The following is a 20,922-nucleotide window of genomic DNA, read 5'->3' on the forward strand; positions in this document are numbered from 1 at the left end:
TCGCCGGTATCCGCAGAGACATAGATTGCATTCATCAGTGAATGGAGAGTAAAGGTCCCGTCCCCTCTCATCGTCCCCTCACATCGAGTGCATTGACCTGAGGACCGCGTTGCTTGTGGCCCGTCCTCCGGAGGGCGGCCGTCTTTGCAGCGCTGCCTCTGATCCCATATGACCGGTCAGTTATCAGCGATTGTGCTCAGTGCGTTCTAGGACGAGGTAGCAGAGCCGAGCGCCTGCAGCAGCATGCACGAGTCCACCGTGGCCGCCCTACTCACCGCTGGGATTGAAACATCCACTGAAAACGTATGTGACCTTGTGTGCGAACCCACGACTGTCTGTGATTCTGGCCAGGGAGCAGCTCCTGCCGAGAACGCCGCCTCCCCTCATGTCCTGGGATTGTAGATGAATGGGGGTGTTGTCACCAAGAATCATACATGGCCGTCTATAAGGGTCTTCCTCCCAGGAGCGTAACTATAGTGGGTGCAGTGCAGCCCCAGGGGCCATATAAGAACACCGCCACTATTTAAACACTCGTGATGCCGGGGGTCTCGGTTGAATCTTACAGGCCCCATTGCAACATTTTCAAGTTACGCCACTCTCTTCCACCACAAACTTTTTTTTCTTTTTTTCCGTCTTTTTCTTAAAAGACTTAAGGGGAAAAAAACCCCAATGTGTGTTGTCCAGCTTTCCTATGACCCTGAATGGCAAATCTGCCTGGTAAGTAGGAGGTATCACTACGCAATATGGAATTCAGCCATCGGAAAAAGCTGGATGACGTCCTACCCTGCTGTACAGGCAAACATTAAAGGGTCTCCAGCTGTGGAAAAACATGCCTGTTATTGGTGGTCTGTCCTCGGGGACCCTCCGTGATCTCAGTAACCGGGCGCTGCAGCTCTTTCCTGTGTGCAGCGGAGATGTATTGCTAAAATGCTTGGACTGGAGGCCGAGCACCTCGCCACCTTGTTTCCATACAAAGCCTCATTTTATGAAGCGCTGTGGGTCCCACCAGTCGGACCTCCGCAGATCAGCGTGATATCCCCTATTCTTAGGATAGGGAAATAACTTGATTTTTGGCAATCTCCCTCTAAACAGAACCTGTCTGAGAAAGCAGAGAATGAGGCAGCCTGCAAAAATTGCATTGATACCTAACTTTCATGGTATGTTGCACCATTGCAGCAAAATTCATCTTTTTATCTGTCTGCAGAGTGCACTGGGGGGGGGGGGGTGTGTCTTTGCACTTCCAGTCCTCTGCGCACCTTCACCTCTCGCCATCCTCTACTGCTTCGTGTCATCTGAATCTTGCACACGTGCTGCTCTACTTTCATCCAGAGCAGTATTTGTTGCGCAGGTCCACACATGCGCATTCGCAGGCCTGAAGAAGAGCGGCGCATGTGCAAGATTTCAGCTGGGGTCAGAGGTGACTGCATGCAGCAGAGAAGTGGCGAGGAGCCACGGACTGCGGGAGCAGCAATGCTACCCTGGCGCACGTTACGGATGGAGATGACAATTGCTATCCTCGCACACCGCTCTTGTGTGACCTTGCATACTGAGAATTTTTCTGACCGTTTCCCTTTAATAGTTGCCACCCAGCTTTCCTAGACCCAGATAGGACCTGACTTGTGCAGTGAAAGAACAACTCCCGAATGTAGGATCGGAGGCGGCTGTGGGATGAGATTTTGCTTATGAATCTACTTTAAATATTTCCTCGTGTGCCGTCCCCAAGTAAAGCACTGATTACGCCAGAGCCGACCTCGCCAGTGCCACTTGTCATGGCGGCCGGGCCCCGGCGTCACCTACGTATTTATGTACAAGATGAAATGACATGTGACTTCCTGCACGGACCTCCCAGGGAGGCACAAGACCCCCCAGCTCTGCACACAGGGCCCCCAACTCATAAGGGGGATTACAGTAAAAGCGTATCACTGAGAGGCTGTCACTTGCTACCCAGCGGGGGTCTGACCACAAAGACCCCCCAGCATTCAAAATGACAGTGGGACGCAGATCCAAGGCTGCCCCCATCCTCTCACTTCGCCAGGACCACCATAGCATATCCTAGGAGTTTGCATTTGCTTGTTCCTTAAAGGGGAAGTTCCACTTGATGCCGCCTTGGTTCCTTCCCTTGGATTTTAGGGCCTCGATTACAACACTGCATAGATCACATTGAACTGTATGGATGGCGCAGACGTGCGGGCCGCTCATTAAAGGGACGTAGGACGCAAAATGTGTGCAGACTGTTCTAACAAGCCTCAGCTGGCGTTTTTTTGTTTTTTTAATTCACTTTTTTCAAGATCTATGTAACAAGTTCTTGAAGAATCAGCGCACAAAGATAAGAAACTTTTCTCCGAAACCATTTGTCTGGAGTCTCGGCACTGATGGAGTTAAGTAATGAAGTCATCTGATGCTTTGCAGGTTTTGCAATATCCGTATATATTTATATCGCCGTACATATATATATTTATGCCGCTGGGTGCGCAGAGCGGTTTCCTGCCGCAGACCTCATCGCTTCCTCTACCGGGCGGGCGAGCTGGTGCCGAGGTGACAGGAAGGGCACGAGATGCCGCAGTTTACTCCTTTATGCCCTGCGCTATGTACACACGGTTGGCATATGCTTCTCGAGAGTTCAACATGGTAGAAGGGAATTGCTTAAATAGCACTGCCCAAATGTATTTCTGTTAGTGGAAATGTGCAAGGATCCATATCCACCGTCCTGGGCGTCCAGCTGCAGAATGCCGCCATTTCTAACAATGGTTAGTTATTTCAATTGGAAAACAATATGCAAATCTCCTTTGCAGCCAGTTTAATCCTAGTGTAGATTAGTCCAGTATTTAAATGGTTAAATCAGGCGATCTTCTTTTTTTTTTTTTTTCTCCCCTTCTTCCTCCCATGAAAGGTTATATCCACTCTCTGTCCAGTAATGTACACAGGACCCTGCGGAGGAATGTACAGTTTGGGGCACACAATAGCTCTGCACAGCCATCTGGTGGCGAGAATCAGGAACTGCATCATTTAAAGTTTTGGGGATTTTTTTTTCCCAAGCAAAAGTGTATTTCCCTATATAGAGGGCAATATGTGGGGTAATGTTCAGTATTTCACTTGTATATAGAGTTTTAGTTTGTGCCTCATATTTTATCAGTAGGCCGATAACATCTGGAAACTTAACCCCAGTTTTGGACTTTGCCCTCTAGTTGTGGATGGATCTATTACACAGCTGCCGATGACCGTACCTGATGCATTTGGCCGCAGGTGTCTCCTGTGTCTCCAGCATTGTGTCCCTCGGACAGTTATAGCCAGACAGAATTCCTGAAGCCCATAGTAATCCTGCTCTATCACCTGCAGTCCCCATCCCCCACCCTGTCATGCAGGTGAAGCTCAAGAGCTCTCCAGTACCAGACCAAAAGAAAGAACATCCCCCACCTGCACCATTACCCCTGCCGCCACAGCCTGCTACAGATGGGTGCCCATGCACCATTACCCCTGCCGCCACAGCCTGCTACAGATGGGTGCCCATGCACCATTAACCCCTGCCGCCACAGCCTGCTACAGATGGGTGCCCATGCACCATTACCCCTGCCGCCACAGCCTGCTACAGATGGGTGCCCATGCACCATTAACCCCTGCCGCCACAGCCAGCTACAGATGGGTGCCCATGCACCATTAACCCCTGCCGCCACAGCCTGCTACAGATGGGTGCCCATGCACCATTAACCCCTGCCGCCACAGCCAGCTACAGATGGGTGCCCATGCACCATTAACCCCTGCCGCCACAGCCAGCTACAGATGGGTGCCCATGCACCATTAACCCCTGCCGCCACAGCCAGCTACAGATGGGTGCCCATGCACCATTAACCCCTGCCGCCACAGCCAGCTACAGATGGGTGCCCATGCACCATTAACCCCTGCCGCCACAGCCAGCTACAGATGGGTGCCCATGCACCATTAACCCCTGCCGCCACAGCCTGCTACAGATGGGTGCCCATGCACCATTAACCCCTGCCGCCACAGCCTGCTACAGATGGGTGCCCATGCAACCTGTTAGCACCCTGGTATAGCTAACCACAGAGCAATCTGTGCTGCCCCCGCACAAAAAAATACATATAGGATTGGGGAGTGGAGCTTGAAGACCCTTTAAAAGAAGCCTTTTTAAAACATTCTGTAGAGGCATTCATAACCTATGCATGGAGCAAACCCTTTACCATATGTACCTTTGGGGCACTTGGGCATTACCTTTGCACTTTCACCCTTTCTTTCCATCGTTGCCCCCTCCCAATTCCAATTATTTTTGCAGATTTTTAGGATAGTTGCTTATATTGCAATTCTTCTAATAAAGCATGTAGCTGCTGCAGATAACCACGGGATCAGGCAATTTACGCTGCGGCTTTTCTCTGCAGGGTGTGAATGAGGTTTTGCCCAGGGGGTGACTCTAGGCTGCGCCCTCCTATACAGCACTGGGGAAACCACATGTACCAGACTAACCTGTCTGGTCTGCGTGTGATCAGTGTCTGCTCCTGGTACAATGTGGGTGCATTCAGGGGGCACAATGGTGTCTGGTGGGGGCTCGGGTATATTCGGACGGCGTGTTCCTAATTCGTCCGCGCCCGGTTCCTGTCTGCGAAGAGGAAACTATCATCAGTGAAGTGTCTGCAAACAGATCGGGGGTGGAAAGGTCCACAAATGCCATCGCCTGCATCTGTGCTACGTGGCACCGACTCCCCATGCAGGGCCCAGCCTCTTCATACGTGTCCATGCCGTCCTCATGGGCCCCGGGCTTCTGTCATTGTCAGACCTCATTCTCCAAACTGAGAGGAAGATAAACAATGGGGTCAAAAGATGGCGGACCGGTGTTCTGCAAAAACTGCGCACTTGCTTTCTCCGTATTTAACGATCTGTAAAAGTGCGGACATCTGCGGCCACCCACATACCACAATGGTGACACATCAGCCGCTGTCGCAGGTAGTGATTGGAGGCAGAAGTCGCTTGTGTTGGATGAACTGACCGCTGCAGCCAATCGCCAGCCATTTACTTGCCATGCATCGGCTGAGGTCAGTTAAATGGTGGATGTGATGTTATCGCTGCAGGACCGGGACCACCAGAGCGGCGGTGTTTAATCTGTATTTTATTTGTAACATTGGTTTCTTAACATCCCGGTCAACCCCTTTAAGGGTGCGTGCACACGGCCATATTAATGGCCTCCGGTACAGATGTAAGCAAAGGATTTCTCCCCTGCAGGAATCGCAGCAGTCAGCGGCTTGGATCCTCACTCGGCAGTGGAGACCGGCTGCACAGAGGACTGGACCGGATGCCGGACCAGGGCAGCATGAACTGATCTTCTCATTCCTGCGCCTTATTACAGGCTGTTCCTGTAGCTGCAGTGTAAAGTATGGTGGACGGAGATTCCTGTGTTAAGGCTCCTCACCTAGCTGTGGTTCATAGTCTTCATCTTGTAATAGAAATCTGAACAAGCAGCGCTGCAGTGTAAAGCATAGGCGAGGGTTCGGGAAACAGTCCAAGCCTCATAAGACAGGAGGGGGATAAAGCCACGAATATGTGCATAGAAAATGGCTTCTAGGGGAGAGCTTGGATACAATATTGTGGGATGCTTGGCGCCATATTGTTGCCCTGTGGTTAGTGTTTCCCTATGGAGGATGGTTTATACAGGGATGACTTCTCAGATTATTAGGTGTCACAGTGAATCTGGTCCGACCCGTCCGCTCTGTGCCCGCCGCTGCGTCACCATTCCTCACAATGAATCATGCCGGGATACGAGCATTTGTAACATGGGATTCACAGCCTATTATAAATAGGCCAGAAATTACAGGGCGCCGATTATACGGTGGCACGCCGCTCGTGAGCCATGACGACATCACCTGGAAATGTCCTTCCCTTGTGTCACTGCGCTGCTTCCTAATTAACATCTGGAAAAGATGGCTGACACCAATATGGCCGCCGTACATCCAAGGGCCCTGAATGCCACGGCTTCTCTGTTTAATAATTGCAGCAATGCAGTTTTACAGTGTATATCGCAACTTTATTTATTTTCCTCAGTTTTGTGCCGTCATGTATGACCGTGATGTAAGGCTGCAAATTCAGTCACGCAAACGTCGCCGTGTAGCCCCCCTAAATATCACGAAAACCGCATCACAAGCTGTGGTAACATGGAGCGTTTCTTTTTTTAAAGCCTCAAATAATGAAAAGATGTCAGTCACCACCGACTCCTTCCCCTCAATTACGTGTAGGAGCCATAATAACGCAATGTGCCGCGTCCTCCAGGGAATCCGCGTGTGATCAGCGCGGGGGGCGAGCGTTGATTACTTTCCTCACACTCCTCCTTTATTTGTGTCTCCGGGGGTCTCGCACGCCTCAGATTTATCATGTATTCGCCGCCTCCTCCTCACCGTGCGTTTCACTGCACGATACCATCATGACTATAAGTAAAATGTGAATTTTGGGTGTTGTGCGCCTCCATCTTGTCTCACTATATTACAGACATGGCGCAGTCTCTGTCCTGCAGATGTGGCGGTTGTAGCACAAGTCGGCCATTATTCTTTTTTCTCACTTTACACTTCTGAGATTTTTTTTTTCCCCCCCTCAGGTATTTTTCCTCTTTTTTTAGGTAAGGCGGCTCTGTGCTGTATTGTAGCCCCGTCTTTGTACATTTCCAGGAAATGTCAGTGATTTATACACTTTTTGCTCGCGGCTTCGTCTCTGTGTTACATCCGGATTTCCATGACTGCCCCCATGTAAGCGATAGTTGTAATGTTTCCTACTCTACAGTGACCTGACAAGTGTAAATCCTGTCAGGTACTTGGGATTATAGCCGCCATTTCATACTACAGTGAACAAGAAACCAAGAGGGGTAACAAAAGAAAACTCCGCCATATTATTTCCCCAAGAAGCGGTGCATGCGTTTTATTTTTTTTCTATTTGTACTTTTCTCAGTGTTTGGGGTGAATCGAGTGGTTGTCACCTCCCTTCCTTCCCCCCCACATTAAAGGGGATGATTAGTTTTTTTCTGTCTGTGTGACGTGGTCTTCTATGTCAGGGCTATGTGACATGTTTTTGCTTTTGGTCAGATTTTTTTTTTTTCCTCATGTCCATGCGCTTCGTCCCGAATCCTGGGAGGCATTATTAACTTGTCAGTAAAGTTAGCCTGCGGGCCATCGGCATCCATCTCTGTCTGCAGCGCCCGCCTTCAGACATGTCATCTGTGAGATTTACAGGCATGTGCCCAGCCGAGAACACGCATCTCATTAACCTTCCATTTTACACTTTCGCTGCTTAGTTCTAGGTTATTTCTTAAAATGAGTCATCACAGAAAGTACCGGACACCATTTTAGAAGCTTGTTCTCCTTGAGGACTTTGGCCCCTTTATGGCCTTGTATTTATATTGGGCAACCTTCCTGTAAATGTTGTCCCATTCTACAAAATAGCTGTGAGTGAGAGGACCGACTACAAGTAATATGGTTTCAACTCACAAAATGGCTGTTTGGACCATCTAAGCCTCGAAGTATAAGGTAAGACATAACAACCAATCACAGGCTGTGTTTCATTTTTTAAATGCTGCTTCTAATATGAAAGCTGACCTGTGATTGGTTGCTATGGACAATGAGGCCTGCTCTGAGGTGGCTTTGTTGCCAGGGCCTATAACGGCGCCATATTTCAAGTTATAACAGTAATAGCCACGCTGACAGATTTTTTTTATTTTTTTTTCATGTAATTTTCTGTTTATTTTGACCTATTCAGCTGTCAGAGCGTCTGCACCTGCCACATCCTGTGCAGTGATTTATGGCGGCTGACTATGAGGCTGTGGTGATTTGATGTGTACATTAGATTAGACTACAATGGGATCGTGCTCATGTGCTGAGGTAAACAATCGCTGCCTGTGAGCGCTGAAGCCGACCTGCCAGGGAGCGGTGTACGCGGAGGGTTCAGGTGGGGGAGCGGTGTACGCGGAGGGTTCAGGTGGGGGAGCGGTGTACGCGGAGGGTTCAGGCGGGGGAGCGGTGTACGCGGACGGTTCAGGCGGGGGAGCGGTGTACGCGGACGGTTCAGGCGGGGGAGCGGTGTACGCGGGCGGTTCAGGCGGGGGAGCGGTGTACGCGGCGGGGGAGCGGTGTACGCGGACGGTTCAAGCACATTTTGGGGGTCTGGGCAAGAGAGCCGTAGACATTTGGGGGGTCTGGGTGGGGGAGCTGTGGGGGTTTCTGGATGGGGCAGCCGTGGACATTGGGGGGGTTGTTCTGGGCGGGGGAGCTGTGGACATTTTGGGGTTTCTGGGCGGGGGAGCTGTGGACATTTGAGGGGGTTTCTGGGTGGGGGGACCTGTGGACATTTGGGGGCTCTGTCTTCTCCCCGGCTGGAGCTCACGTCTTGCCGCCGTGTCTGTGCAGGTACCAGTGTTGCACCTTCTCTCTCGGGGTAGGTGTCCCGATACCAGGATGTTTGCCCGGGGCAGTGAGCCGTGCTGTTTGCTGGGGTAGTAGTCACTTCCGCCTCTAGTATCAGCTGTGATCAGCACCTCCCTCTGAGCTGCTGTTTTCATGCCATAAACATGAGCTGTGCACTGATCACCATGATGTCATGAGAGAAGAAGTTTCTTTTAACCCTTCCTCCTCAGGGCGAACATTGTTAACCCTTCCGGCCCCTCTCGTCCCTTTCAGCTCCCAGAATTAGACTAATGACGAGGAAGCTTATCTGACATGGTTGGATAAATGTTGCTGCTTCAATATAGCGGTTAGGATCTATAGGGTAAGGATCCGCAGCAAAATCTGTCAGTGGATTTGCAAGAATGAGTCCCATAAAACCGAATTATGCTGGTTTCTGAAGTGGGTGTGTGGATTTCTGCAAACTGAGAATATGCCCTGATGATCTGGGCGCTGTGGGTGGTTTGGCCCTTTAGGGCATGGCAGCTGGTCACTGCAGCTGCTGCAGAACATGAGGTTTGTAGCCATCATTCATCTTTTGTGATCCGGGGTGCTACTTTCCAACAGCTGAGGTTTTTAATATTGTCTTAAATGTGAGGCTGCAAAGGATCCCGGAGGCGGATTTTTTATTTTTCTGGCCATAATTCATAAAAAAAAAAAAGCTTTGTACAAGATGGAGAGCAGGTTGGCAGATGCACAAGAATGCACTGGCTGTGCCCACATCAGGGCCCCCACATGAACATAAACCCTTTATTCAGGAGAATGGGGTCGGAACGCTCTGGACTCCGACCCACTACTGGCAAAGCTGTGTCCGCCAATACTTTATATAAAGTATCTGCAACCTGTGACTCCCCAGCCGGGGTGACACTACCACTCCCAGCGTGCCATGTCGTGAGAACCGCAGCCCCATAAACAGGATTTTTGTGGCCGGCAGCAGGATTGTGTTGGTTTACACTAACCGCATTGTTCCCGTGCATTATATAACCCTATATCAAGAAGACATTGTTTCCACATTTTGCATAACGGGATTATACCCCGGAATTAATCCGCTATCACACGGGAACGTTCATGGACCGGATTATGGCCACGAGATGGTTGGGGCTGCGTGGTACACGAAGGGACGCTGAGCTGCCGTTGTATCCCCAACGGGCGGCGTTTGGTTTTATGAAGTTTTAATGGAACTTGGGGTTTCAATTTTGCACCATTTATAAGATTTCTGCTTGTTGTCAGTGAATAGGAACAACAATGTTGACATCCAGAGGTAAAGACTGTTACAAATCGGTATACGGTTGTGATACAACTGATCCTAGTCCGGACAATAGAGTTCGGGCTGATACTTATTACCTGCACTGATACATTGTAGCAAAACCATCAAGGCTGGATATAGATGGGCACTTCTGGTCTACACTGGATACGATTGTAACAAATCCTCTGCTGTGAGTACAGGAGTGCATTTACAGGCTTTTACCATGACATGAATGCAAAGTACATCGGTTTTGCTATAATTTTAAGAAAACTGCTTTATTTTTCACCAATCTTTGCAATTGTGATTTGATTTGACCCGACCTTGTGACTACACCCCTAAGGTGCTTTTACATTCGCCAAATGGCTCGGTCTTTTAGTTCTGCCAATTCCAACTTGGCAAAACTATTTTGCATACGTTTTTGGATTTGCAATGTGCTAGGGGGGAAAAAAGCGTCACTTTGTAGTGAAACAGCGTCATGTGAAAACACCCCTAGAATATACTGCACGTGTAATGGTTGTGTGACTGCTTTTCGCCGCACGGGTGTGAACTGCGCGACAAAGATCATGTGTGATTTCACCACAAACTTTTTTTCATCTGTGCTGCAAAACAGAAGCACGCCATAGTAAGACCGCCTGTGGTTTGTGCCACCTGGCAAGAATGGTGGCACCTCCATTACGTGAGCATTTACGTATCGTGTCTTGGTTTTCTGTTTACCTCTAGGACTGTAACGATTTTCGCTTTTGGTCGCCCCTTTTTACTGACCGCTGGCAGAGCTCTTAACCGTGATCAGAAAATTAATCTAGTGCTGTGTCCTGACGTCCCAGTGGCCTAAAGTGGCAGGATAGTCGCCGACCACAGATATATTGGCGATTATTGCTAGCGGTCAGGAGTGTGGAGATATATAAAGCTGCCTCACATTTCGGGTGCGGTACCCCAAAGCGGGGGCACAGGTCACACTTTATGGGACTTTTGGCGTGTTCCGTATAAGAAGTAATGCAGATGTTTATAGCCGAGCAATATTGTCCTCTCTTCACACCCCAGATTTGTGCAGTTTTCATCCATGTTTCCTATGGAGGTAAAATCTTTCTCCTGTGATAGTGAAACTCCCTGTGATCTCTGGGAAGTAAAGGGTTAGCTCACCTCCTGGCTGCTGGCGGTCCCGCCTCGTGGGGAGGGCGCAGCAGCTCATCCCTGTGATTGACAGTTTCAGGTGGTGAGATACCTCTGTGCTCACAAGCAGCTGAGCGCTGGAGTATGCAGCAGGCGGCAGGCACCAGATATGCACTGGGACAAAATACTGAGGCTGCACAAGCAGGAGGTGAGCAGCGGGCAGTGCCAGCGGTGGGGGGCACTGTGCTGAGGGAACAAGGGGTCCGGGTACTGTGTTGCAGGTAGCATGCGAGGATTCGGCAGCGGAACCCCAGTCAGTGATGGTTGTGCCGGGAGTGCGCACAGTTGTGGCATCTGTTGTGCCCCAGGGACTGTGATTGTCTTATGCCCTGGAGACAGTAGTAGTGTGGTACCATTGTGTGAATAGGTCATGAGCTCAGGTCACTTGGATCAGCACTTGATTCAGGGTAGAAATTATCAGTTGCCCAGACCCAAGGATGGTAGTGTACCCCCACTGTACCCAGCTTAGATCAGTATGTTGCCATAGGGCAGTGTACCACTGATTATGATGATGTCTTGGTGATGCCGACCCGTGTGCTTCAATGGTGTCATTGTGATAATGATTGGCATGCGCCCACCGTGCCAATAGGTGCTGGTGAATGTACTGTGATTGTGTCGCCCGGGCACAATTGCTGCACATCAATCAGGGTCTCCCTGGCACAATCGCTGCCCACTGGTTGGCGTCGGACACAATCGCTGCCCACTGGTCAGCGTCTTCCAGGACACAATCGCTGCCTACTGGTCGGCGTCGGACCCAATTGCTGCCCACTGGTCGGCGTCTTCCGGGACCCAATTGCTGCCCACTGGTCGGCGTCTTCCGGGACCCAATTGCTGCCCACTGGTCGGCGTCTTCCGGGACCCAATTGCTGCCCACTGTTCGGCGTCTTCCGGGACCCAATTGCTGCCCACTGGTCGGCGTCTTCCGGGACCCAATTGCTGCCCACTGGTCGGCGTCTTCCGGGACCCAATTGCTGCCCACTGGTCGGCGTCTTCCGGGACCCAATCATGGCTACTGTGCCTAGGCAACGCTGATCAGTGTGATGCCTTTGTACAAGGATGACGCTGATCAGCGTGCCGGGGTGGGGGCACGGGTGGTGCTGGACATTGATTTACATGGTGTCTTCCCCAGTGGGCGCAGGTGCCATCTTTCATCATTGATTGCTGTTCTCATTCCTAGAGAGAGGGGATAAGAAGCATCAGAGCTAAGTGAGAGTTCCTTCACCCCACCTCCTCTATATACAATTGGGGGGCTTCAATGAACACCCCCCTGACCACTAAGAATGGCCCATTGTTCACTGGGGCCTGGCACCTCTAATCCATCCTGCAGCCTCCTGACCACTGACTGCCCCCAGATTTACAGGATTACACCAGGGTGGAGAGCAGAAAATCCCACCCTGTGCTAATACAATTACTGAGATGTCTCCTGAGGAGGACGCACGCTTAACCCCGTGTCTCCCGGAGAAGGCTCTCGGCTATGGGATCTCCCATGCTGCCCTGGTGACGAGCGGATGCCACTTTAAATACATAATTTCACTTTAATTAGTGTTTTTTTTAATTTCATGTAATGGAAGCGCCCTATGTAGAGTCTAACTAGTGGAGATCTAACGATACTAGCTCGGCTTTGATAGAATGTTGCTGGGATTTGTAGTTCTTTGCCACCCATTTATCTGCTTTTAAAGCTGCCATGTTGGAAATAATTTTTGACATTGTTTTGTCTCTCACAGCTCGATCGGCTAGAAGGAGGTCTCACACAGGTGTCCAGTATGGTGTCCTCGGGGGCGGACGGCATGTTGGCCACAGACACAGTTGACGGGACCCCTGACCCACAGCGGACCAAGGCGGCTATTCTACAGCTGCAGCAGAAGATCCTGAAACTAACGGAACAGATCAAGATCGAGCAGACGGCCCGAGACGACAATGTGGCCGAGTACCTGAAGCTGGCGAACAATGCGGACAGACAGCAGAGTGCACGGATCAAACAGGTGAGACCCTCACAATGTAATGGAAACACCAGATCATCGGGGTCTGGAAAATATAATCCAGCATCACAATATCGGGGGGCCGTCTCGCCGATCCTATTATCATATTGCAGAAGAACTTATTGCAGAAGAACATATTGCAGAAGAAGCCGATCCTATTATCATATTGCAGAAGAACTGCAGGGCCACCACCATGTCGCTGATAATACCAGTGTGGGAGAGGGGTCTTCAGGCACATCTGTCATGGGGGTCGAAGTGCAGCGGCTACCTGAGGGTCTGTTACAGTGTGTCAGTGCAGGTGCCCTTATATTTTCAGCATTATGTCAGACAGGGCCGCCTTTCCTGACTTTCCTTTTCTTCCTCAGGTGTTTGAGAAGAAGAACCAGAAGTCATCCCAGAACATCCTCCAGCTGCAGAAGAAGCTGGAGCACTATCATCGCAAGCTGCGCGAGGTGGAGCAGAATGGAATCGCACGCCAACCCAAGGATGTCTTAAGAGATATGCACCAGGGTCTGAAGGACGTCGGGGCCCGAGTGACTGGGTTCAGTGGAGGGGTGGTGGGCAGCGTTAAAGGTGGGCTGTCCAGTTTCTCCCAGGCCACTCACTCGGCCGCAGGGGCAGTGGTGTCCAAGCCGCGGGAAATCGCCTCCTTGCTACGGAACCGTTTTGGCAGCAGTGACAACATTTCATCTCTGGACGATACCACCGGCCTAGGGGAGGATGGGGGGCCCCACGGGAAGAACCTTGCACCTATGAACATGTTTCAGGCTAGTCCCAAGTATGGAAGCGAGGAGGACTGCTCCAGCGCCACCTCAGGCTCACTGGGCGCCAACAGTACCAGCGGGGGTCCCGGCGGGGGCGGAGGGGGCAGCTCACGAACAAACACCTTGGATATGCAAGGACTGATGGGATTTGAGATGATGATTCAGGAGATCCAGGAAATACGGGAAACCCAAAACCAACTGGAGGAGTCTCTAGAAGGACTCAGGACTCAGTATCAAAGCGACTACTCCTTCATCCTCCAGTCCCTGCAGGAGGAGCGGTACAGGTGAGTGCCGGCAGGACGATGAGGGCGTGTGATGGTCCTGGTGGAAGCAGCGGCACAGAGTGTTTCAGCACAGGGGTGAACTGATCTTGTGGGGGAGGGTACAGACTGAGGGTCTCATTGTGGAAGGGGCAAGGTGTGTAGCAGCACAGAGTATTTCAGAAGTGTGCTGATCTTATTAAGCAAGGTCTTCAACAGCACAGAGTATTTCAGCAGACTCGGGTACAGATCTTGGAGAGGGCTATAGACCGAGTGTAACAGCGCAAAGTATTTAAGGAGAGTAATGTCGTCCTACGAGTAAGAGTGGAAGGAGCCGAGGTGATCCGCAGCACAGAGTATTTTAGGAGATGAGTTTGCTGCTCTTGTATGAGGTCACAGACTCTGAGTCACATAGCAGAAGAAGCAGGTCCCCAGCAGCACAGAGGATTTCAGGTGATTAGGATACTGTCCAGTCACATAGGTGAATATCAGCAGGTGACGTTACTGCCGCGGATTCCCATGTCTGTGTATATGTACGTTATATATACGGCGGCGCTGGTTAGTCAGCGATGTGTAACTCAGTCAGGAAGCCATAAAGGCTGCACCGTCAGATTAATCCAATCATTAACGTTGTGTAATGTCTTGAGGGTTTTTATACTTTTTTTTTTATTTTCTTTCCTCCCAGCACATGATGTTCAGTGTAATCTTGTTCCCATGTTTGTACTAATTAATAAAAACCTAATCTACGGCTGAGAGATCTTACACAACGTCCCCCACCATTAGGGCAGCACAGGCCACCGCTGACAATTATCTGTGTCCTACTTAAAGGGATCACTTATTAGACTCCGATTTGTGTCTGGACTCCCCCCTTTTAAACTGTTATTAATTTTATCCTTTTTATATATAGCAATAATATGTATAGTGCGTGATTGGAGCGCCACCTGGTGGAGACTGATAGGAATGACGGATAACAAAACAGAATGTCCTGACCTGACATATCCTATTCGTTAACCTCTTCATGCCTTTTGCCATTTTTCTTTTTTCCCCCCATCCACGAGTTGTACTTTTCAATGACACCATTGATTTTTTTTTACCATATAGTAGACTGGAAAAAGGGAAAAAAAATTCCAAGTGTGTTGAAATTGCAAAAAGTACAATTTCCCAATTGTTTAAGATTTTTTATTTACCATGTTCACGATGTGATAAAACTGACCGGGCAATAGGATTCCCTAGGTCAGTACGAATACGCAGATACCAAACAGGGTTTTATTTTTGAATTTAAGTGATTAAAATAATTCAGAAATTTTATAAGGAAAAAATAAAATCTGTGTGTATGTATGTATATATGTATGTATGAATGTATGTATGTATATATGTATATATATTACACACACTGTATGTGTTATGTGTATTTTTTTTTTTTTCTTTTACAGCGTTTACAAATTGGAATTTATATTTTGATAGGGCTTTTACAAACGCACCAATGCCACATGTTTAGTTTTTTTTCTTTGTTTTAATGGTGCAAAAGGGGGGATTTTAAAGTTTGTGGGGCTTTTTTTTGTGTGTGTGTGTGTGTGTGTGTGTATATATATATATATATATATATATATATATATATATATATATATATATATATATATATATATATATATACTGATTTCAATATGGGATGCACAACAAATCCACATGTGAACTGACTCTTAAGTTTGGGCTGGGTTCTTAGCCTATAGGGAAAATCGTGATCTCCTATGAACGCCACAGGCTGGCTTTCACAGGAGGATTGTAATGACGGGCACAGGGGTTTTCAGCAGACCCCCTGATGTTATGACAACCCAACAGTGCCCCAAAATCATGTTGCAGGAGCTCCGTTAGGAGTGTGGAGTGACATGCGGGATATAACATGTTAACAGCCCCCTTCGCTCCACTCCATCCACGGCTGTTAGAAGCAGATGATGGCTGAATAACAGCCATCATCTGCTGGGAGAGATTCGGGCTCGGCATGTGAGTCCACATCAAAGGCAGGGACACAACATGACACAAGTTGACGTCGTGAAGGAGTTAGCAAGCCTATTTGTATGTCTTGCCAGTTTTGCAAAATTGCAATAATTGACTGTTAAATTTTTGGATCAGATCTCTCATCCTTTTTTTTTTTTTTTCCCTTTATTGCAGATGTGAGCGGCTGGAGGAGCAGCTGAATGACCTGACTGAGCTGCACCAGAACGAGATCCTCAACCTGAAGCAGGAATTGGCCAGCATGGAAGAGAAAATCGCTTACCAGTCTTACGAGAGGGCGCGAGACATCCAGGTGAGGGATCAGGGGAGCCGTTATCAGGCATTAGACAGCTTATACCTGGTCTTGGGGATCTGACTGCTGTGATCCGGGTCTGCAGTACGGCTGTGTTCACACACTGACCACTGCACTACCGTCCATATAGTCCATATAGTTCAGTCTCTATGGAACTACCACACTGACGGGAACGTGTGATGCGTTACCGTTCAGCCGTATATCCATGTAGTCCATGGCTGCTGGATGAGAGCTCTACGCCTCCTGATTTGTACACACGGTGTGATATGACCCACGAGATGTAGCATCAGACCTCCTAATCCGAAGAGGCTGCCAGTGGTCAGGAGGAGGCTCGTCGGACTCGTCTGTCGATCACTGACTATCGGCATGTTTGCTGGACCAGAATCTATGAATCGATTCACTCATCACATGTTTGGAAAATAATCTGGATTACTGCAGAAAATCTGCAAGAATTAGTAGCCCGCTCTGTATTTTCATACATGCCGCAAGGAGAAACAGAGGATTATTCCCATCGAATGGGACTAATCCTCACACGGGTCTGCAGCACGTCGCCCTGCAAATCCACGGCAGAAATGCGAGAGTCAGCCGTTCTGCTGTGGATCTTCTAGTAAATCTGTGCAAATCCAACACGTGTGATCACAGCCGAGGGTTTGCTGCAGATGTATGCTGACAATCCAATGTAACAGACCGATACATTGTAGCAAACCACCTGCTGAGACAATTGTGCAGCTCACGATCAACAGCTCAACGGTATCAAATCAGTTAGCAATTAGGTCTCTGGTTATGTTTCTATTCAGTGACAGGAAGCAGGAACATGCCGCAGAATCGAATATTTGCGATTATTTATGTCTCATGATATTTGCTGACATTTTTTGTAACAAATTCATCAAAATGAACACTGTCCATGAATTCTGCGCAAAACTTAAAATTCCCTTTTTTATTTCTGTCTTTAGTCTGTTCTGTGAATTCATAGCCTAAAAGTCTCCTGTTGTCTAAAAATGTTTCAAAAATTGCACCAAAGTTTGTTGTACGTAAAATCACTGCAGGGGCGACTGGAGTATAAGGCATGCTGGGAGTTGTAGTTTTGCTGGTTGGCTGTTGGTTTTCTACATCTGAGCTGACATTGTATTTTTTGTCCTCTAGGAGGCGCTAGAAGCTTGTCAGACCAGGATCTCCAAGATGGAGCTGCAGCAACAGCAGCAGCAGGTGGTCCAGCTGGAGGGACTGGAGAACGCGACGGCTCGTAACCTTCTGGGCAAACTCATCAACATCCTGCTGGCCCTCATGGCTGTGGTTCTGGTGTTTGTGTCCACTGTGGCCAACTGCGTGGTCCCGTTACTGAAGACCCGTGGCCGGACGTTGGGGACGCTGCTCCTGGTCCTACTGGCCGCGCTCCTATACAAACACTCGGATTCATTCTCTGGGTACCTGGAGAGACTGCTGTCACCGCCGAGATAACCAGACTCACTAACACCCCCAACATTGGGAGTTAGATGGTACAGTCTTTACTTAGGTACATTGGGAGAGCCCACCTGGCCTGTGCCTGTGGGGGTCATACCGATTCTGATCACAGGGATAGTCCTTGAATTGAGGCCATTTTGAGTTGGATAACTGCCAATTCACGCTGCCCCCTCCTCCTCACGCCTTAAAATCCAGGAGGGTCACATCGGGCATTCTGCAACACTCCAATATGAGTTATGTTTGCCCTTTGGGACTTGCAGTTTCTGGATCGGACTGGGGGGCAGTCGGACGTGAGAGTTTACTGTTTACATTGTGAGAGAATTTTGGACTTTTTACATATTTTTACTTTTTTTTTGGAGGGGAGAGGGGTCTCCTCTACGACTGAAGGACGAGTGCTGCAATATGTTTTGTGCTCTGCTACTCCAGCACCTGCACCCCCCCGTCACCCAGGTCGGTGCCCCCAGGGGCGCTTCTGAATGCAGCAAGACGTGGACGCTGTGCGTGGCAATAAGGCAACGCCCGTCTGCTTCTGCCACCCTCCTGACCTGGGCACCATCAACTCGCCCAAGTGCCTTATTGCATCCATCTCTCGGGGAGGGGGGAAACTCTTTTGCAACTAAAATTTTGAGGTCAATAGGTGGCAAAATAGGTGTTCGAGGGGCTGGGGGGTCCAAACTGCCTTTTCACTGAATCCATGGACTTCATTCTTCTCTGATTCGATTAACCCTTTCCTGGCTGGAGCAGGCATTACAAACGCCCACGGTGACACATTCCTGGAGATGGCAGGCGACCGCGACTCCGTGAGGAGAGGGGCGACCGAGGAGAAGATAGGGGGGGAAGTCGCCACGTCAGCCCCTTTGCTGCTCAGGATGTTTCTGGTGACATCTGCCTTCCTCACCCCCTGTATAAACACGTGAGCGCAGTATTTCTGGTCGTTAGGTCCTTCTTTAATATTTTACGGTAGCATTGACGCTGTTTGCCAGTGGGGCGACCCGCCGCACTATTCGAGCCCCTCTGGTAGAGAAAGGTGCACATCGATCATTTGGCCGCACTTTTTTTTTTTTTCTGAGATGCTCGTGCTGCTGTGAGCCACTAGGGGCAGTAGTGGGTCTGTGGGTGTGACTGGACGCAGCGTGCGCTCGGTACAGTGTTCCCTTCCTGCTGTGTGTACGGAGGTTTGTTATATCCTGTTTAATATTTTAATTATTATTTGGAGTGGGAGCGTGGAATAAAAGTTATGTTTTTGAAGAACAGTTTTGTCGTTTTTGTTTGTAAATGTCACGTCAGACAAGAGGTGATGGCAGCCGAGGGAAATCCGGGAACGACCGGTGATGTCTTCTGATTGGCTTCTGACCACCGCCATGATGACTGCTTCATGCCGCGACTCAACTCTACAGACGATATTAGCTCATTGTCTCCAGCGGCCACTACACCTATTTATCACAGACTAGCCGTGCCCCAGACAGGTATAAAACCCCACATTGAGACCTACGCGGTAGTCGTGCCCCACATTTTATCCCCATACAAACACTGATCAGACCCGGACCTGTAATATACCCCCATATAGGCCTCACAAAGCCGTAATGGCTCCTTCTGTCCTCCCTACACAATGGTGGCTCACTTTCTGCCCCACACAGCTGAAATGTTCCCTATTGTGCCTCAGTGCAGTAGTTGTGTCCCGTGGTGCCCCCCGCACTGTAGTAGATCCTCCTCGATACCCTAGCACATAGTAGTAGACTCCCTTGATACCCTAGCACACAGTAGTAGACCCCTTGATATCCTAGCACACAGTAGTTGGTGGTTTTGAGGACCAGAGTTGGAACACTGCGCACACAGTAGTAGACTCCTTGGCACCCTAGGGCTGTTGTCACACTATCAGTATTTGGTCAGTATTTTACATCAGTATTTGTAGCCAAAACCAGGAGTGGGTGATAAATACAGAAGTGGAGCATATGTTTCTATTATACTTTTCCTCTAATTGTTCCACTCCTGGTTTTGGCTATAAATACTGATGTAAAATACTGACCAAATACTGCTAGTGTGACAACAGCCTTACACACAGTAGTAAACTCTAGTCATCAGCAAATATACTCGTTACTTGAGATTTCTAAATCTCCGAACACTAAAAAATACTCCGAGGACACCCGAGCGTGCTCGGGAAATCTCGAGTAACGAGTATATTTGCTCATCACTAGTAGACTCCCTTGACACCCTAGCACACAGTAGCAGACCCCTTGATACCCTAGTACAGTGTTTCTCAACTCCGGTCCTCAAGACCCACCAACAGGTCATGTTTTCAGGATTTCCTTAGTATTGCATAGGTGATGGAATAAATGCTTGAGCAGGTGATTAAATTATCACCTGTGCAAAACTAAGTATATCCTGAAAACTTGACCTGTTGGTGGGTCTTGAGGACTGGAGTTGAGAAACACTGCCCTAGCACACAGTAGTAGACCCCCTTGATACCCTAGCACACAGTAGTAGACCCCCTTGACACCCTAGCACATAGAGATCCTCTGTTTACTGCCTGGAAGCCAATGGAAATGGCTTTCTGTCTGCTGGTCGAGAAAGGAGTGGAGACTACTATAAAGCAGCTAAGTCTCCCTCTACAGGAGGAGTAAACAGATTATATTGTGAGCGGCCAGAGGCCCACTTCAGCAGTAGAGATTAGCAGCGGCACCAAGTGGGACACATTACTGGTGAATGAATGTGGTTGTTTCTGCATCATGTACATAGAAACCTACATGGTTGGGACCGTCCACAACATTTCAGCAACCAACCTGCTGTGTGTGAACGTGGCCTTCTGGCAGGCGAGAGATGTGCAGCTGATAGAAAGCAGGGCATGAACCGCACAAGGTGTAATATGTGTCACAGACAGGAGATGGCGCTGTGCACACAACATTGGCTCTCACAGAAAAGGCCACTTCAGGCCTTCACCTTTGTTGTTACTTTTCTTGCATTTCTTTTTTTGTTAGATTTCCTAGCTGCCTAAATGGAAGGATTACAGTGACTGACTGCCGATCAGGGTTATATCGTCGCTCCATTTAACATATGACCGGTGTTGCTTTGATGTCATTGACCCCAGGTGATACGGCCATTGGTACCCGGGGCATTGCCCGCATGAGGCCACAGGTTGGCGCTGCAGTGCTGCCATCTTTACCGCAGCCGGTCCTGCTGCCAATAGAGTGACTTCATCTCTTATCAAACCTCCCAGCTTCGCTCCCCGTTTCCCCCGGATCTGTAAACCCAGGCGGCCGCTTATCTACAGGAAACACAACCTGCACAGACACAGAATTACAGCTCGCGCTTCTCGAAGG

At 49.2% G+C, this 20,922-nt stretch overlaps 1 protein-coding gene across 4 annotated transcripts in view; it reads left to right on the forward strand.

Moving 5' to 3' along the window:
- The window catches only part of TMCC1 (transmembrane and coiled-coil domain family 1), a 46,156-nt gene extending 27,300 nt beyond the window's left edge, over positions 1-18,856 (forward strand). For 3 of the 4 annotated variants that reach the window (XM_077276709.1, XM_077276711.1, XM_077276713.1), the window contains 4 exons: positions 12,561-12,818; positions 13,181-13,863; positions 16,009-16,144; positions 17,288-18,856. In XM_077276709.1, the coding sequence (XP_077132824.1) occupies positions 12,561-12,818; positions 13,181-13,863; positions 16,009-16,144; positions 17,288-17,602 (1,392 nt within the window). In that variant the 3' untranslated portion in view covers positions 17,603-18,856. Of the gene's footprint in view, positions 1-10,894; positions 10,985-12,560; positions 12,819-13,180; positions 13,864-16,008; positions 16,145-17,287 lie in introns of those variants that run through there. The other variant, XM_077276712.1, reaches the window with a different exon arrangement.
- The last annotated feature ends 2,066 nt before the right edge of the window (positions 18,857-20,922 follow it).

The sequence above is a fragment of the Ranitomeya variabilis genome, chromosome 8 (genome assembly GCF_051348905.1).
Source record: "Ranitomeya variabilis isolate aRanVar5 chromosome 8, aRanVar5.hap1, whole genome shotgun sequence".
Lineage (NCBI taxonomy): Eukaryota > Metazoa > Chordata > Amphibia > Anura > Dendrobatidae > Ranitomeya > Ranitomeya variabilis.